The following is a 16,329-nucleotide window of genomic DNA, read 5'->3' as shown; positions in this document are numbered from 1 at the left end:
TAAGGTTTTGACTGGCAAATCATCACAGGCACCTTCCAGACCACAGTACTTCAGGTCAAGTCTGGACACTGGTCAAGTCTGACTACCAGCTCACTCTCACTCAAGTCTGGGAAAGGACTCACAGAGTCCCATGTCTATATCCATGATGTTAGACAGCGGAAAATATAGCGTTAAATGTGAGGATTTTCACCTTGCAGACACCAGAGAGAAAAAGCAGAGTCCAGCAGGATGGCCAGGAACCCCTTCTGACACAACACAAAGTGATGGCCAAGGAGGCAGCTGAGGAGGGCTGAGTTCATACCCACTAACTGGTTCACTGGAAACAACGCTGCTAGAAGAGGCTGCTGACAAATGTTCATGGTATAGGAGGCTGATGCCTTCAAACTTGGTACCTGCATGGCTACTCCTAACAGGTGACAATCAAGACGAGAGAACTTTTTGAGCATTCTGTATTTTCGAGTGCCTATGAAGTGAGGCTACTGAAAATAAATTGAAAATTGCTCTCCCTTACGTATTACTGAAATACCTTTCAGATCCACTAAAGTAATTCCCTTCAAGATCCACTAAAGTAATTCCCTTCAAGAAAACTGATCGGGACTAAACTTTTTGTTTGGATAACTTTGCAATGCCAGTGGAAATTTAAAAACCTCAAACTATACCAGGGAAGGCAACTCCTCTTACTGAGAGTCCACATGTGAAGTACTTTTAGGACTCCAATGCTAACTCCACTGTGTAACACAGTATGTGAAATTTTTAATACAGGTGAGTTGGAGCAACTTCACTGTGCCATTTTGATAGTTCAAAATTTGAGAGGTAAAGCCCTGAAGCTCCTACTAGGTAGCAGTTTTCAGACCTCTGTCTCTTCTGGAGACCTGCCAGACAGTAACAGGCAGCATCTACATGGTCAGAAGTGAGGAAAGAGCGAGCATTTGATAGCTGTAAATGTAACACTAGAGCAAAAGCTGAAGCAATTGATGAATTGGAATGAATGCCTTTGCACACATGTCAGCTGTTTGAAGGAAAGAAGTAGCTGGCAGTAGATGTGGGAGTTCAGCTCATTGGCAAAGTGCAATATGCAAACTATAATGAACTGGCTCTGAGTGAATCGACTGGCACTGTGTCCAAATGGGCATTTTTGGCTGTGATTTCCATGGTTTCTAAGCTCCACAGCAGGGCAGTCCAGGTCTTTTCACACCTGCTGAAGTGAACCAGAGCAGATGATGAGCTGGATACCACAGTAAAGACTTCCGAATTGGGCTGGCATTCATTTTACAGAATACAGCATCAATGATGGCAGATGGTACTACACACACAGTGCATCCTGCAAGTAGAGCAGTGGCACATTTGGAAAAATCTAAATCTGGGCTGTTGGTGGAATACCCCTAACATTATGCATCAAACATCTCCCTCTGTGTTAAACTAGCAGCAAAATATTGAGAAACTAGAAACATCACTGAGAAATTAATTAAGCATGGAAGGTAGACAGTGGCTCAATGGCACCTTGCTTTCTGGCTTTAGAACCCACCAGAGCCATTGATCAGCTGTTCATATGCAAACCCACTGACTCAGTAAATGAAATGCTCTAAACTGATCTGGGGAAAATTATAGAGAGAGAAAGCCCATGGCAAATACACAGCATATTGAGGCAAAACTCGGGTCAGATGGCTACATGCATTGTACTGCAAACACCATCTGGAAAGCTGCCTTCTGAGAATCCCCTCAGCCTCTGAGTTGGTGGAATTTCTGAACTGACAAACAGGAGACTCAACTCATCCCAGAAAGAAAAAGACAAAAAAACTAATCCTTATCAATATCAACAGGGCTTGGCAGGTGAAGAAAAACAAGGAACGTAGATTTTCTAGCACAAGCTCCATAATTTCAAGACCACTTGAGAACTGAAACTTGCATTTTACTTCCCTATGCAAAAAAAAAGAAATAAAATACCAAGAACCTTCTGTGTGAAGTTCAGGCCTGCTGACACCTATGAGTCTACTTTAATGGCTAGAAACATTCCAGCATAAACTAACTCTGAGATGTCTGACTGAGGACCAATGACACGCACTCAGAGCAGCATAAATAAAACATTCCGCAGTGACACCCTGGAGAGTTGTTTCTTTTTCCGACCTTTCTGAGTGGCAATGACCCTGACTATTAGTATTACAGTCCTACCTGGCAGGAAAAGTTAGTAAACAAAGAAAGGGGAAAAGAAGAACATACTTCAAACAGGGCTTGGAGGAAGGTATTTTTAAGAAGATAGAGAAGAGTCAACAGGCAGTCTTCTCCCAAGGAACTACAGTAGCTGGATCTCACTGTGGCTATCTGGCTACCCACACCTCAACACAACACGGTCTTTCATCTTGTGAGACTGCACATTACTTCTCTTGTCCCCAGTTCTTGCTCCCCCTCCATGATACTTTCTCAAAGGAATTGCTCAAAATTTGCCGGACAAGGGACTGTAGGTTCTTGAAATGCAGACATTTATTCTCCTGGAAATTGTTACTCTTATCTTACATCGTCTTCATGTGATGGGAAAGAGCAGAAATTGTTTTCAGATGTGAATGCACTGACCCAGTAAATGTAAGGCATTAAAGAAGCTTGGAAAAAATCTCATTGTTGAAGAGAAACTGAAGCTGCAAGTTGGAATATGATTTACACAGAATTAGACAATAGCTGCAAACAACTTTGCCAAGTCTCAGTAAGCTTTGTACATGAATATGAGCTGTGTTTGACATGTGAAATTTATCACACTGACGATATTTCTTTTCTTACTAGAAATGAGAAATGGTTACACACAATAGTACAAGCAAGACATCTATTAGTACTGTTCAGCAATTCAGATTTGGACTCTAATGAATAATAAAGAGGACCAAAAGGTCTTGTTCCAGGGTTTGGCCAGATCTACAACTGTGCATAATCAGATTCTTCTGTAGTCTGCTGATACTTCTGCTTTAGCTTAGGACTCAGGTGTGCAAGCAAAAGGATAAAATTATAATTAAGTGATCTGATCTGTAGTTTTAAAATATTTAGGCAGGCAAGAGAAGTTTGTATTTCATATGAACAGATTCTCCTGATATTTATTCTCACATTATTTCTTACTTGATTTCAGAAAACAGACAAACAGAAAAATAAAAACAACAACAATAGAGAAAGAAAGAGAAAGTGCTCAGAATTTTCCTGTCAGAGTACTGTGGAGTGATCAGGTCTTCAAGAAATTTTAGTTGGTATAGATCCTCTGAACCAATGACACAGAAGGCAAGTGGCAAAGGAAGCAAGAGAAGACAGATAACAGTGAATAAGCTGTACAGATTTTAAAAACAACACTTTAAAATAAAAAAGGATGCTAACAACATTCTGCCAAATAAAACACATGAAAGGCTGTGCTAGAGGCATATCTATATTGCATTTTTCATGCTCGTAAATGGTCAGAGTCAATGTTATAACCATGTATCCTTCTTAGTTATTTAAAGCTCAAGGAATAGAGGAGAAAAGGAGACACACACTGCAGGTGTCAGCATGGGGCTCAGAATGCACTCAAGGAATGATTTATATCATTGACTTACATGCTTTAAAAAAATACAAAGCTTCTGCATAGAAAAGAGAACTGAATTAATAACCACAGAGGAGGAAAACATTCTTATATCTGTAAACCTGAATGAGAGGGCAAACTTTACTCTTTACGTCAACATGTTATATTTATTTTCTAGAGAGAGTATGTTTACATGCAAAAAGTAATTTCAGGGTTTAAAGAAATCTGTCTCAGTTTTGTACTAACATAATATAATGAAAGAAACAGTCTTTCAAGAAACAGCTAGTTGAAATGTCAAAATAGCATCAGAAAAATATTTCCATTATTTTAAACACAGCCAAAAGCACAAAGCACATTTACTATCACAGTAACCTGTTTTTCATTGTTTTCCAGCACAACTATACCCTTTAAAATATTTGACCCAGGACCTAACAGAAAAATGAAATAATCTAGTTCCAAATCACAATGCAGTCTCTCCTGCAAAGAGTCACCTTATTCTGTGGAGATGGATGTGATAACATTCAAGGCTAATTTCAAATTCATCACTATGCAGGCAACACCACCTCTGCTGTTACCGTCCTTCTCTACAATAGCCCACATTAAGCTGCATGCATGGCTTTTACTTCTCAGGTATGGCACTAAGATTCTGCCACAGATTCCCTTGTGCTGCACAAAGCACAGCCTTTCTAAAAATCAGTCTCCAGACTGCTCGTGTTTCTCCACTGACTTTCAAACAGGAGTAGTAACAACCCATCAAAAAATGAAATCTTGCAGCACAGATGCAAGACACCCTGTACCAAGCCTCACAGAATGTAGTAGTTCTGTAGCTGGTCTTGCATCTTTTTATGACAGAAACACAAACACTTTGGGAAGACACAGGTATGACTCTTAGGATCTACAGGTACCACAACATCCTTCAAGGATGAGGATGCAGATGGGGAACATCTCTAAAAAATGGAATGAAAAGCAAGTCAACATATGTGACTGCAGCTGTACAGCAATAATACTGGGAGTGAGGGAGGTGGGATTGCCTTGTTGTCTAGACATGCAGAGCCAGAATTGAGCCTCCAGCTTCCACACAAAGGTGAGCGCTCCCTGGACACCTGCAACAGTTTTGTCAGCTCTCTGAATCTTTGTAAAGTGCTGAGAAGTAGGTGGCCATTACAGTCTGGAAACTATGCACACCTAGGGGCTATCAACCACGGCAAAGCAATTTAGTTTTGCCATGGTGGTGACTGAGATGACAGCACTTCCCTTGGATTTAATTGCAAAGTGGTTTCCTAGATTCCCAGAGACCAGTACTGCTACTAATGATATGCATATGGATTTCTTCTTCAAAATGAGGAGATGTGTAACTACTCCATGATCCTCTTTGCCCTGTCAGCCTTGTGCAGGCCAACTAATTCCCACTCAGAGGAGGGCATTCGCAGTGGGGCAAATAATTCTGTGCTTTATTGCTTGAGCTCTATAAACTCTGCCTTTAAATCAGGCCACTGTTTCGCTTAATTCTTTGCACTTTATGTGCATTCCTATGCTCAATTACATGTGCTTTGCTTCCAATGAACTTTTATATGTGGGTTAAAAGATTTTCACTCTTGATTACTGTGACTCAGTTTGGTTCCAGAAGCATTTCCTGAGCTTTTTGTTGCCTCTCCCTTTTCTAGTTACTTCAGAGTAATGGAGCATCTCTTCACGGATTATGCACACCACTTCCTGCATTCACCCAAGAGTTAGTGGAAGTGCCACAGTTTCCCTCTTCCATATAAATTGGGTTTTAAAACACAGTTAAAGGGGTCAACAGGCAAAGGACTCTACTGAATGTGCAACACGAAAAAGATAACAAAGGCTGTCTGGACTGCAAACAAGAAGAGATTCTTTGAAGCCAGGATACTCCAGCCAAGATTTAATAAAACAACAAAGAGAAAGAGAAAAACTAACTGAACCAAGAACAAAGGGCAGCATCACAAACTAACCGCTTTGACCTCCAAAAGCACTGAAGAACAAAGAAAATGAAAACATAAGGCTGCTCAAAACAAACAGGAGCAAAGTGCAAGGCTGTACACAAAGCTGTACACAAAGGGCAAGGCACATTCGGGCCAATCTCAAACATGTGTGGGAAAGTGCAGGCTGTGTTTATTATGGTATCTCCTGCATGCATTTTTATCCTTTTCCCATCTTTTGATGCATGTGGGGCAGTACAGAGTAGGTCAGGCTGACTTTTCCCTTCCTGAGTTAACAGGGAGCCTCCTGCAGGGCATGGAAAGGACAGGCAGCCCAGCATGCTCCTGGTGACCGACCTCAAGCTGCAGAGAACACAAAGATGGAGGATCACGCTAGTCCTGCACTCAGTGGCAATACACATGCCAAAGATCATCCAGGCTCTGGTGTCTCCAAGTGCTGGCATCCATGCCACTGCAAGCAGCTGCTCAGAACCTCAGCAGGGAAGGTGTTTAGACCACGGCACCCCACAAGTCTCCAGTAGTTATTTTTTCAGTCATTTCCTTTGCCAGTCTATAACAGTGGAAGATTAAACAGCCAGGCTGAGGGGAAAAAACCCCAAACTTGAAGCATTAGCAAACTCTTTGTGGCTGGAACCCAGTGTGGACTGCTTGACTGTTTCCTTATCAGTATTGAGCCCTGGTAGCATGGGCATTCTGGTCAAAACCCAGAATCCTCCAGCCTGGTAAACAGCACTGTGACAGGTAGAGCTCCTCATGCTGAGGCTGAAATAATTTTCCTATGAACATCTGAGGATAAAAAGCAGGTTGTCAGCATCTGCTGTTTTGGATGTAATTGGTCTAACTTGACTGGATAAAAGAAAAGAAAATTAGGGGATAAGGGGAAAAAATAGTAGCTTCAGTAAACAGCAGGCCTAGTAGTGTGCCATAGCTTCCATGTAGCAGGGATAGAAGAGAGGGGAGTCAAGATAAACAAAGTGGGGACGTCTGCTGGCCTCCTTGTTGCTCACAGGTTGTGCAGCACATGGTATTTGATAAAGTCCCATGCACAGAGCAGGGGGAAGGTCCTCGTACCCTGAGAGGCAAGAGACCCGAGCAGGCAGGGAAACACACTCAGTCTCACCCTCAGGACTTCAGCTGAGCTGGGTATGTTTATATTGGGGTAGACAATGCACACAAGGAGGAGATGTTAAGTGACAGGCTTAAGGACAACCTCCACCATTAACATTATGTGTACCTGAGACTAACCTCTCTGGGGTAGTAGATGCATCTGTCAGAACAAGCCACTATGTAAATGAACGCACAAGGGGAGCAAGCAGATATCTAAATGGTCACAAGAGCTGGATCAAATACAAGAGGGAGGGCAGGTTTGTGGCTTGATCTGATGGTGGAAGAATAAATGGGTCTAATTCACACACACTTGCTGAGATCCCTTTGCAGCATGAATTCTGAGTGAGTTTTGTCTGTGGGATTTCAATTGCCAGAGAATCTGTCCTGGTTGTGACACTCCAGGTGGAGCTGTCAGCAGTGACAGGTAAAAGAAAACTCATCTTTTAGTGTCTGAACTTGAGCCAGTTCAATTGGGAAGTGATTGAGGGTGAATAAATACACGGTGGCATTACAGTATTTTCACAACCTCCTTTCTGAGTATAATTTCACTATTAGGAAGTCTGTTGGCACCTACTGGAGGAATAAGCACGCAGGGGGGCATATCTCCTTTCTCCTCCTGCTTTGTGCTGAAAAGTGGAATTAAATTATTCTGTGCATCGACAGATTGTTCCAGTAAAACAGAATTTGAAGCCACCAGGGACCCACTGGGAAGAGAAGCTTTTACACTATATGAAAAGGCAAGAAACAAAACCCTTGCCAAAACTCCTTCACTCTTTATTACCGACAGCTGCAACGCTGGATGCGTCCGGATGCCTTTTAAGAGCCAAGGGGAGTGACGGAGGTGGGATGGCATGTGAGCAGATGAAATACATGGCAGCTTCTCCCCTGACGGCAAGTTTAATTATTTGCAGTGTTGTATACACAAGAAAAAAATACACAGATAGTGGGAAATCATTCACTGTGATTCCTGTGTCAGGTGCATTATGAAAAACACTTGCTCTTGCTGGTCCGTGGCAGAGCAAGGTCTTAAAATATTCAGAACCTGCATACGCTTTTGTCACAGACGGGAGGAATAACAAGGTAGAATATATTTCAAAGAAGGAGAATGTGAATATATCAAGAGAGCAAAAACAGAGGCGCTTTGCTGTATGAACTGAGATATCCAACGGAAGTGAACCAAACCAAACTTTAAGACAAAGAAACAGTTTCTTCTGTGTATTCCAGAAGACTTTCTAATGCATCCCCTCTTGTCCTTTGTGTATTTTAAGACCATTGGAATGGGGAAAATCTAATTCTTTTGTCTGTTCAGTGCTCAACCAACAAACAACAAACTGTGCTTTGTTAGGATTAATTTTCTCAAATCCCTCTGCTTCAGGATCCAGGAGCTTATGTGACATTTCAGGGTGACTATGCAAGATGTGAAATGCTCCAAGTCACTAGCCATGGGTCATAACTCATAAATAAATCCTATCAGTGATAATATAATCTGTGAAGCTACAGGCAGAGTAAAAGGATGCAGACAGGTCATCTTTCTGTAAACTGCAGTTTAGGGGTTAAGTACAACTGACTCAGAAATTACAACCATGTGCAAGGTTGCCTGGTAAGCCTTGATATACTTGCTTAAGTTGATGTCTTATGACTGTCAATAGCTTTTCTGCTTGAATACGACCAGAATGGTTACATTCTACATGAATTTATCTCTGCTGCTGCTAACTTCAGCACTCCTTATGAACAAAGTCTACACGAGGATCAGTAGCTTTGAAGTGCAGAAGGATGAAGACCTGCCAGCTCAAATCCCAGCTGACCTAGAGAAAGCATGCACTGCATTTTCTGGATGGCTCAGGGGCAGCCCTGAAGCCTATTCTTTCTTGGATCTTGCAAATATAATGCTTGTTCATGCACTTCTTCCTCTCTGTGTTTATGTAATGCTGTCTGCCGTACTCTTACAGCCTATACACCCAATTATGAAGATTGCAATACATCATGTGAGTCCATACAATGAGGACAGCACGTAATAAGAGCACATTTTGTGCCATTCAAGCAGATAACCATATCTTTCTCCTGCACAGAGGGCATAAATAAGTATATTGTATAGAAAAGCCATCAGAGAAAGTGGCTGCTGTGCTACTGACCTAGTACCTATATTTGAAAACCTGAGTCAAACACACAAAAAAGCTCTGTAAATTGCAAAAGAAAATAAAACATTATGACTTACCTCACAGGGGGAGTTCCTCAAAGGAGCTGGAAATGCAGTGCTGGTCATGACAGTCTTTGCTACTGCTGGTGCTTTGCTGGTGTTAAGGAGGAGTGCACAACCTGATAAAAGAGAAGTAAGAAGGTCAAACTGCAGCACTCACCTTCTGAGGTTTCAGGGTTTGTGAAATCTCCCCAAAACCTATGTTAGCTGGCTCCTACTACAACAGAATGCCAGGGAGTAGAAGGCTTTTTCAATTTCTTAGGGATGCAGCTTCACCTACCTGAAAACCATATTCAGGAACCACATTTAAGGAGTACGTCTACCTTTCCCCTACAGCTCTCTTCTGTTGCTCCCTGCCTTCAGATTCATTCTCCTTGCAAGGGTGAATAATAGAGTATATCTTCTATGAACAAAAAGTAACTTAGAAGAGAAGTATTTATCTTGACCAAACCCAAACAACAATACAGCTATGGCAAAATACCATCAGACTAAGATTAATGCAGCTGGACACCTCTTTGCTACTTTAATAATTTGCTGTAAACAAGGGGAACAAGGCCAGTAGCAACACTAGGGTTTTCCATTGGCAGCTTTGCATGAAAGAGTGTGGTTTTGCCCTATTTCAGCTCTGCCCTCTAGCTCAGGATGGTAGCATTACTCAAGAGTCCAGTTACTTGGTCTTTCATTCTGCAGCATAGAAATATCACAGAAGCAACAGCATTTGCCAGCTCCCCATCAGTACCATCATTCTGGCTCTTGGCCTTGTTTACCTGTGTTTCCGTCACTCTGTGGTCTATTATTACCAAGGGCTAAACCATCACATGCCATAAATTAGAAGAGCTGCACAGTTCACACAAAAGTAGAGAATCTTACTCTTCATGTTTAACTCTGGATATACCTTTTCAAAATGATGTTGGGATTATGTATCATTAATTTCCTGTTATTATTGTATCCCTTTAGATGGTCAGTACCTCAGCAATAAATGTCTGTAATGATTTACATTATTGCATTAGAAAAAAACTTATCCTGGCAGGTAGTGTGTTTGCCAAAACTCAGCCAGCAGTAGTTCAGTGCCCAAAGTATAAACCTTCAGTGGTTTGCATGAGAAGGATTAGAAATGACTGGCATTTAGGTAGGAGAATTAATTATCCATAAAAAGTGCAACTCAGAGGATCATGAAGCAAAGAGAAGAAAAATTTGGATGTGAGCAGGGGAAAATAGCAGCAGTAGAGAGAAATGGAGAAAGTAAAAAGGAAAATCAGAAAGGAAAAAACAGATCAGTATGGAGAAGGGTCATGCAGATGAACATTTAGTATGAAGTTATTTAGAAAGGGGCAAGATCTTTATCTGGTGTCAGGGGTGGAAACTGAGGTACTACTCTATACCTTCAAGACAAAAAGGGAGCTGGATAGTCTTTTGCTCAAAGCACTCAGACTAGAAAGACGGGGTTTGTTTTTGTTTCACTGGAGGCCGAATATATAAGTGCACAGGAAAATCTGCCTTGTGTTTTATTCCCTCTCCTCACCATTTGTGCATCTTTTTTCTCTCTGCTCTTTATGTTCTACACTTACTATTTACTATCACATACCTTCTATCGAAGGAAAACGGTTGTGTTCCGGGCTTCCAATCCGCCATGGAGAAGGATGGGATGCAGAGGAGCCTGGCATCCAGCCACAGTCCCCTTCTTCAAATGAACAGTAAAAGCCAGAGGGAAGCTTTCCTGCAAGAGGGAAAGAGACACATACAGAAGAACCCAGGTGAGCTGAGGAGGAGTCTCCTGGGCATGAAGAGAAGCTGCAGTGACTATCCTGGTCTGGTTTGCCCAGGGAATGTGGGCACCCCCCAGCTATCCAGTCCTGCTGTGTGGAGTCACGCATATGCCTGACCATGAGGAGGGTGGTGCAGTGGGAAACAACCCCCAGGCTGTGACTGACTCTCCCCACACTCTGAATAACCCGAGTGAGAGGACACATCTCAGTATTACACTATGGGGTCTCCTACATATCTGGCCTCTCAGCTCCGCAGGTATAAGCCCACTCAAGGTTACATCTTGGAGATGACTTCCCTGCTTCTGCAGCCCCACAGCGGGAAATCGTGCAGAGGGATAAATTCCTAAAAAGATTCCCTCCCTTACAGTCTAGATTTCTACTCATCCCAGCTCAGCAACATGATCTCTCCTCTCTGTGAGCACTGATGTGGCCTCAGGTAAAGCACTGAATCCTTTTGTGTCTCAGTTTTTTCACCTGTGAAACTCTTTTGTCAGATGAATGGGTGAAAAGAGGATAGTTTATTTTAAGCCATACTTTCAGGCTTCGAAGCCCACTCATTCTGTCATTGGCTTCAGGTTCCCAGCTCCAAACAACAGAGCTCCACTAGGTTTTTGCCTTGATATTAACCAGTTTTAAAGCAATAGTAATCTCATTCAAAGTAGAAGGTATGTTTCTCTACCTCCACTTGCAGGTTCTTCTTACAAAGGGTGCACATATTGCTCCTTTTGCCCCAAGAAAAGAAAATGATACAAGGAATCTGTTTAAAACTGCAAGAAAAAAAATGAAATTTCATGTGCAGATACATACCCAGGACATTTGCTTTTCCTTTCCTTTTTTTCCTGTTTTTTTCTGCTTGATAAAATCAGAGTAAAAATTTATTCACCTACAAGATGGAGTATAGACTACAAACTCCTAATCTAAGAGAATCTGCTAGTCAGGGGATACTGGTAACTTCATTACCCCTCTGTGAGAAGTGGAGTCTCCTGAACACATATTTTGTTATGATTATTAAATTTTTTTCCCCCCTGAAATTTTATATCTATAAAGTGGCTGTCAGACACTGAGGCACCAGTATTCAAGCTCCGGATCGTTCAAAATGTTTAAGTATCAGCAGATCCCTGCGGTTGAGATTTCAGGTCAATTAAATACCTGCTCTCAGGGCCTCAGCTTTGACTCACACACCTCAAAAGCCACTGCCAGTGGCACATGTATGTGCTCCTTGGTGTACCCAGAGAAAACAACAGGGGAACACCACAGCTGCAGCATCTAGACCAGAAATATTTGTTTTTCTAGGAGCCTGAAAAACAATTCACTTGGCAGAGAGGAAACTGAAAAAAATCCTCTATCTGTAGCTTTTTAGGAGGGTCGATTTTGAACCTGGAACCCGACGCTGAGGCAAGAGCCATATTTTAGTGTTATTATCTGCAAGCATTAAAATATGTTATGAAAAGTTTTAGAACCTGCACTGAAGTTCAGGCTTTTTCAACTTTTCCCTTCTAAAAATCTCCAGATTCATTCAGTCTTGTCTTTAAATGTAAAGCTCTTAAGCAGAGAGTTACTTCCTAGTGTTTTACCCCTCTATAGAACTTCATTATATTTCACTGTGCAGCCTGAGGCTGGGATACAGAGAAGATGACAAATTATAATGTGCCCTGAATTCCTACTGAAACAGCTTGGCTCAGTGTCCAACTGAATTCATGTCATGGCCATTTGCTATCTAGGATGATGTAAACAAGTCAGAGCAGCAGGAGGAGTCATCTGAGTAGCAATCCCTGCCTGGAGGCCAGGAAAAGCTCGCTGCCGATGAACAAGTAAGGGGATAAATAAGAAGCTATTACTTTCACAGAATATTTCACTCCCCTTCCACAAATTCATTTTTTATGAGTTTTCAGATGTCCTGTGCCCTGGATGAATTTTCTCTGCTGCTCTTTCTTACTTTGAATGTACAGACAGCACCTATGATTCCATGTGTTGCTACTCCACAGACCTCTTTGGTTAGTACTTCTCTGTTGATCTGTACTTCTCAATTTTAGGAATGTTTGTGATTGAAGCTCACATTAGCACAGACACTGCACTGATGAGGGGAAGCTAATCTGACTTTATTGGAAATTAAGTAAAGGAGGCAGCAGGAGTTACTCCTATTGAAACTTGCCATATTGGATATCATCATTAGTGACAGAAAGCTCAGATTTAGACCTTAGTAAGATTAAAATGCAGCTTGTAGGTATGGGATGGAGAACAGAGCAGCCCAGTGAAATTGAGAATATAAGAGTCTCTCCTTTTGTTTGAGTGATGAAGCAGAGAAAAGCTGTCAAGTGTTAAACTTGTTCCTAACCAAATATTTTCAAGTCCTCAGAATGAAATACTTTTCAAGTGAAATCTAATTCAGTTCAAGTTCTTTTTGTTTAACTCAGATTTTTCATCCATTAATAGCAAGAAAAATTAGCAACTGGAATAACTTATTAAGCAGATGGAGCAGGCTCCTGATTCAAAACTAGATGTAAATCAACCAGATACTACAGTTTAAACTTTAGGTGAAATTCCAGACTGATGTGATAAAGAGGAAAAGCATAAAAGGGTACTCTGTACATATGGACCTTTACTAAGGAGGAAATATCAGAAGCCAAATAGATCAGCTACTCAAACAATTTAAAGAACCACATGAATCTTTGTTTCAGTGATTGCTTCTATGCTAGCAAAGCTGGCCAGCCAAATTCTACCAAAAATGAAGCATAAAAAACCGAAATATTTTTCAACAGTTGACAAAGAGTTATCCTTAAATGCCAGATGGCTTTGCTGAATTCAGAACTTCCCGAGGTAATAATTTGTTGCTATAAGTAAAGCTTTTGATCAAGAAAGAAGCAGAAGGATCAGTGTATGCAAGACAGGAACTTTAAGAGAGCGTAGCATGGCAGCAGGTTGACACTTCATCATTTTGCTTTCAAGGACACTTTGCTGGGCTGTATCTGGATGTAAATGAATCCAGTGGTTTCTTTGTGCATTTTTACCTGGAAAGTAAACTGGCCTGTGTAGAATTGATTATCTATGCTTTTTTTTGGTCACTTGTCCATGTTATCACAAATTCAAGCTTTATAGGTTCCTATTGTAGCTGCCATCTGTTTTTTTGGCAGATGTGTGCATGTACTCCTCCAACCACATAGCACAGCCTGAGTCACTCCTTTCAGGAGTCAGACACCAGTCTTCCTTATCTCACCTGGTATGGTGTTTAACATCCTTAAATACTTAATGAGGCAAAGAGTGAAAATTATCCTATAACCCAGTGATTATGAGATTTATTTGAAAGATGGAGGACATTACTTCCACTCTCTATTCTATGTAAAATTTGTAAAAGAGCAATCCCAGGAGAGACTTGAGTAACCATTTTCTTCTGAACTAGACCAGAACTCCAGACCACAATCTTGGAAACTCTCACAGAAATAGGAACTATGGATTTAAATTCACTTAAGCAGAAGAAAGAATCAGTCCTGGGTTAGTTGTATCCTGAGTCAATCCTCTAAGTTCTGGGTCTCTAGATAATAAATATACTACTATGGGCACATCCATTCTTTTAAATTTCATTGTATTTTTTAAATATATCCAATACTTCCCTAACATGCTCAGACTGATTAACCAATATTTTCCCAAGATGAAATTTTTCCATGAATTTGTGACAGAAAGTAAAACAATTTTGGACTAGTCAAAATTATATGCATCTTTTTTTTCCAGTAAAATTTTAATTTTTGCCCAGACTTGCTGCGCTGCAACAAAAGATTATTTAACCAAAAAGAGAAGTATAAAACTACTAAAACAAATTCACACTTTCTGTAACGTTCTGCCAATCTGTATTAGTAAATAATTTGGGTTTTCATCTCTGTCTTGTACCATACCAGGTATATAACGTCATTACTACAATAAGAGGAAGTAGGGTTTTTGGGGGTTTTTTTGCAGTAAGCCATATCCATATGTTGAGTGATTTGGTATACTACTTATATAGAACTTCTTGTTTAGCATTAATAGCACACTACATTTGCTGAAGTGTTAGGCACAAGCTGTGAACTTTCACTGGGTATGCTGACCTTTCCACCTAGTCAAGTAAGAGAAGACCCCAGAGCCAGTTCAAGACAGAAGATAAGGAAGCTGTGTTCATTAGAGAAGCTGCAACATTAGAAATAAGAAACATCCCACCCTGAGGCAGTGAAGAGACACAGTGAAGAATGGGAAGACCTCCCCAGTCCTCATATGGGGAACTACTGGTCCAAACAGTCACATGAGAGGTGAGAAATTCAGATTGTAAGGGTATAATTTCTTTGTTCAGTGTTCTCCTTTGGAGACACCTAACTCAAGTTATTGCACTATTAAAAAAAAGTACTTTTATGGAAGAATCTATCAGCTTATCAATTCAGAGGAAACGTAGAGTCGAAGTCTGTTATGGTGCATGTGTAATTGCTGTAACACATAAAAGCATGAATTTACCAGCAAAGACATAAGACTACTGCTATCTGAAGACTTAATGTGTGTCTGCAAAGTATGCTTTACAAAGTAATTTCTAGTGTGGCACTTCCATCAGTCTGTTAACCCTGGACATCTGATCCCAAGTCAACACACACACACAGTTTGGCATCTAATTCCACAACTCCTTCTTTGAAGCTGTCTTTTACTCCTGCAAGAATGTCTGATTACGACTCAAACAGTAACATGCTTTTCTCTAGGGTTCATCCCTCTCTGATTTTACACTCTCTACACAGACTAATTGGTTGCAATGCAGAACAAGCACCATGACATTTCATTGGCCATTAATAAGTAAAGAGATGTTAACAAACAGCAGGCTTTAGGGAGATTTTTTTATTCAGCTAAGAAAGGAACAAAAATCAAATGAATAGGAAAAAAAACCCTAAATAATAATAAAATCAATCAGTACCTGCACAGTTAAAAGACTGTGAAAGGCAAAAAACCCCAAACATCTCCTGAAGCTCAAAGAAAGAAGCCCTTGGTTAATGGTAATTTTAAAAGCTCTCCCCTCAGTTTTGAGCATAACTACATCTTTTTCTGACAGCTCTTTTGTGTAAGCAGAACCACTTGGGAAACCCCTTTCTCTGCTTGAAAAATCTGAATCACTTTTTACCACACTTGTAAAAAGCTGATGAAAACATCTGTGTTGCTCAGGAGCAAAATGACAACTAAAATGTTGAAAGATGGCATATGTTTTGTGTTAGGCTGCCATGCAGATATAACTGACAACTAAAATATTAAATCACTTCTCTGTTTTGTGTAAGAAGCCTTATGCCAACAATATTCAATATAGTAAAGAGGCAAAAGCAGAGAAAGCAGTCATAGAACTGAGCACGCTTGTAAGTGAATGAACAGACATATCCCCAACTCAGGCACTTGCTCAGGCAAGCCACTCTTTTTTGTTGTCTGAATGGAAGATGGTGGTTTTAGGACCTTTTGGCTGGGAGTAGAAACTCACATTTCCAATAACTGTGGCTGAATACAAGACATGGGGTCTTCTCCTCAAGCCAGGGAGTGATGTTCTGCTAAACAGTCGGTTAAATATCTTCCGCTTTTTACATTTTCTCATTGACATTCTCTGTACATTCTTTTGCCGACACAACTGTAAGTGCTGTAGTGCTTCATGGGAATGAAGCACTAGATGGGTGAAGCCATAGATGAATACTGCATGGAGGCAAGAAAGGCAATGAAAGCAAACCCTGTGGATAAGACATGCCAGGCAAGGGTTGGCCGCTTTACCGATTGGACTCATCATGGGGTACA

At 40.9% G+C, this 16,329-nt stretch overlaps 1 protein-coding gene across 1 annotated transcript in view; it reads right to left on the bottom strand.

The window, feature by feature from the left end:
* Positions 1-16,329, bottom strand: part of ALK (ALK receptor tyrosine kinase) — a 302,985-nt gene that overhangs the window by 55,204 nt on the left and 231,452 nt on the right. Inside the window, 2 exon segments of the mRNA XM_051783577.1 lie at positions 8,810-8,910; positions 10,377-10,508. Of these exon segments, the coding sequence (XP_051639537.1) occupies positions 8,810-8,910; positions 10,377-10,508 (233 nt within the window).

Source organism: Manacus candei, unplaced genomic scaffold (genome assembly GCF_025592945.1).
Source record: "Manacus candei isolate 608988 ecotype Guabito, Panama unplaced genomic scaffold, ASM2559294v1 h1tg000017l, whole genome shotgun sequence".
In the NCBI taxonomy this organism is placed as follows: Eukaryota; Metazoa; Chordata; class Aves; order Passeriformes; family Pipridae; genus Manacus; species Manacus candei.
Note: the sequence above shows the minus strand (reverse complement) of the source record. Positions and strands in the feature narration are given on the sequence as shown.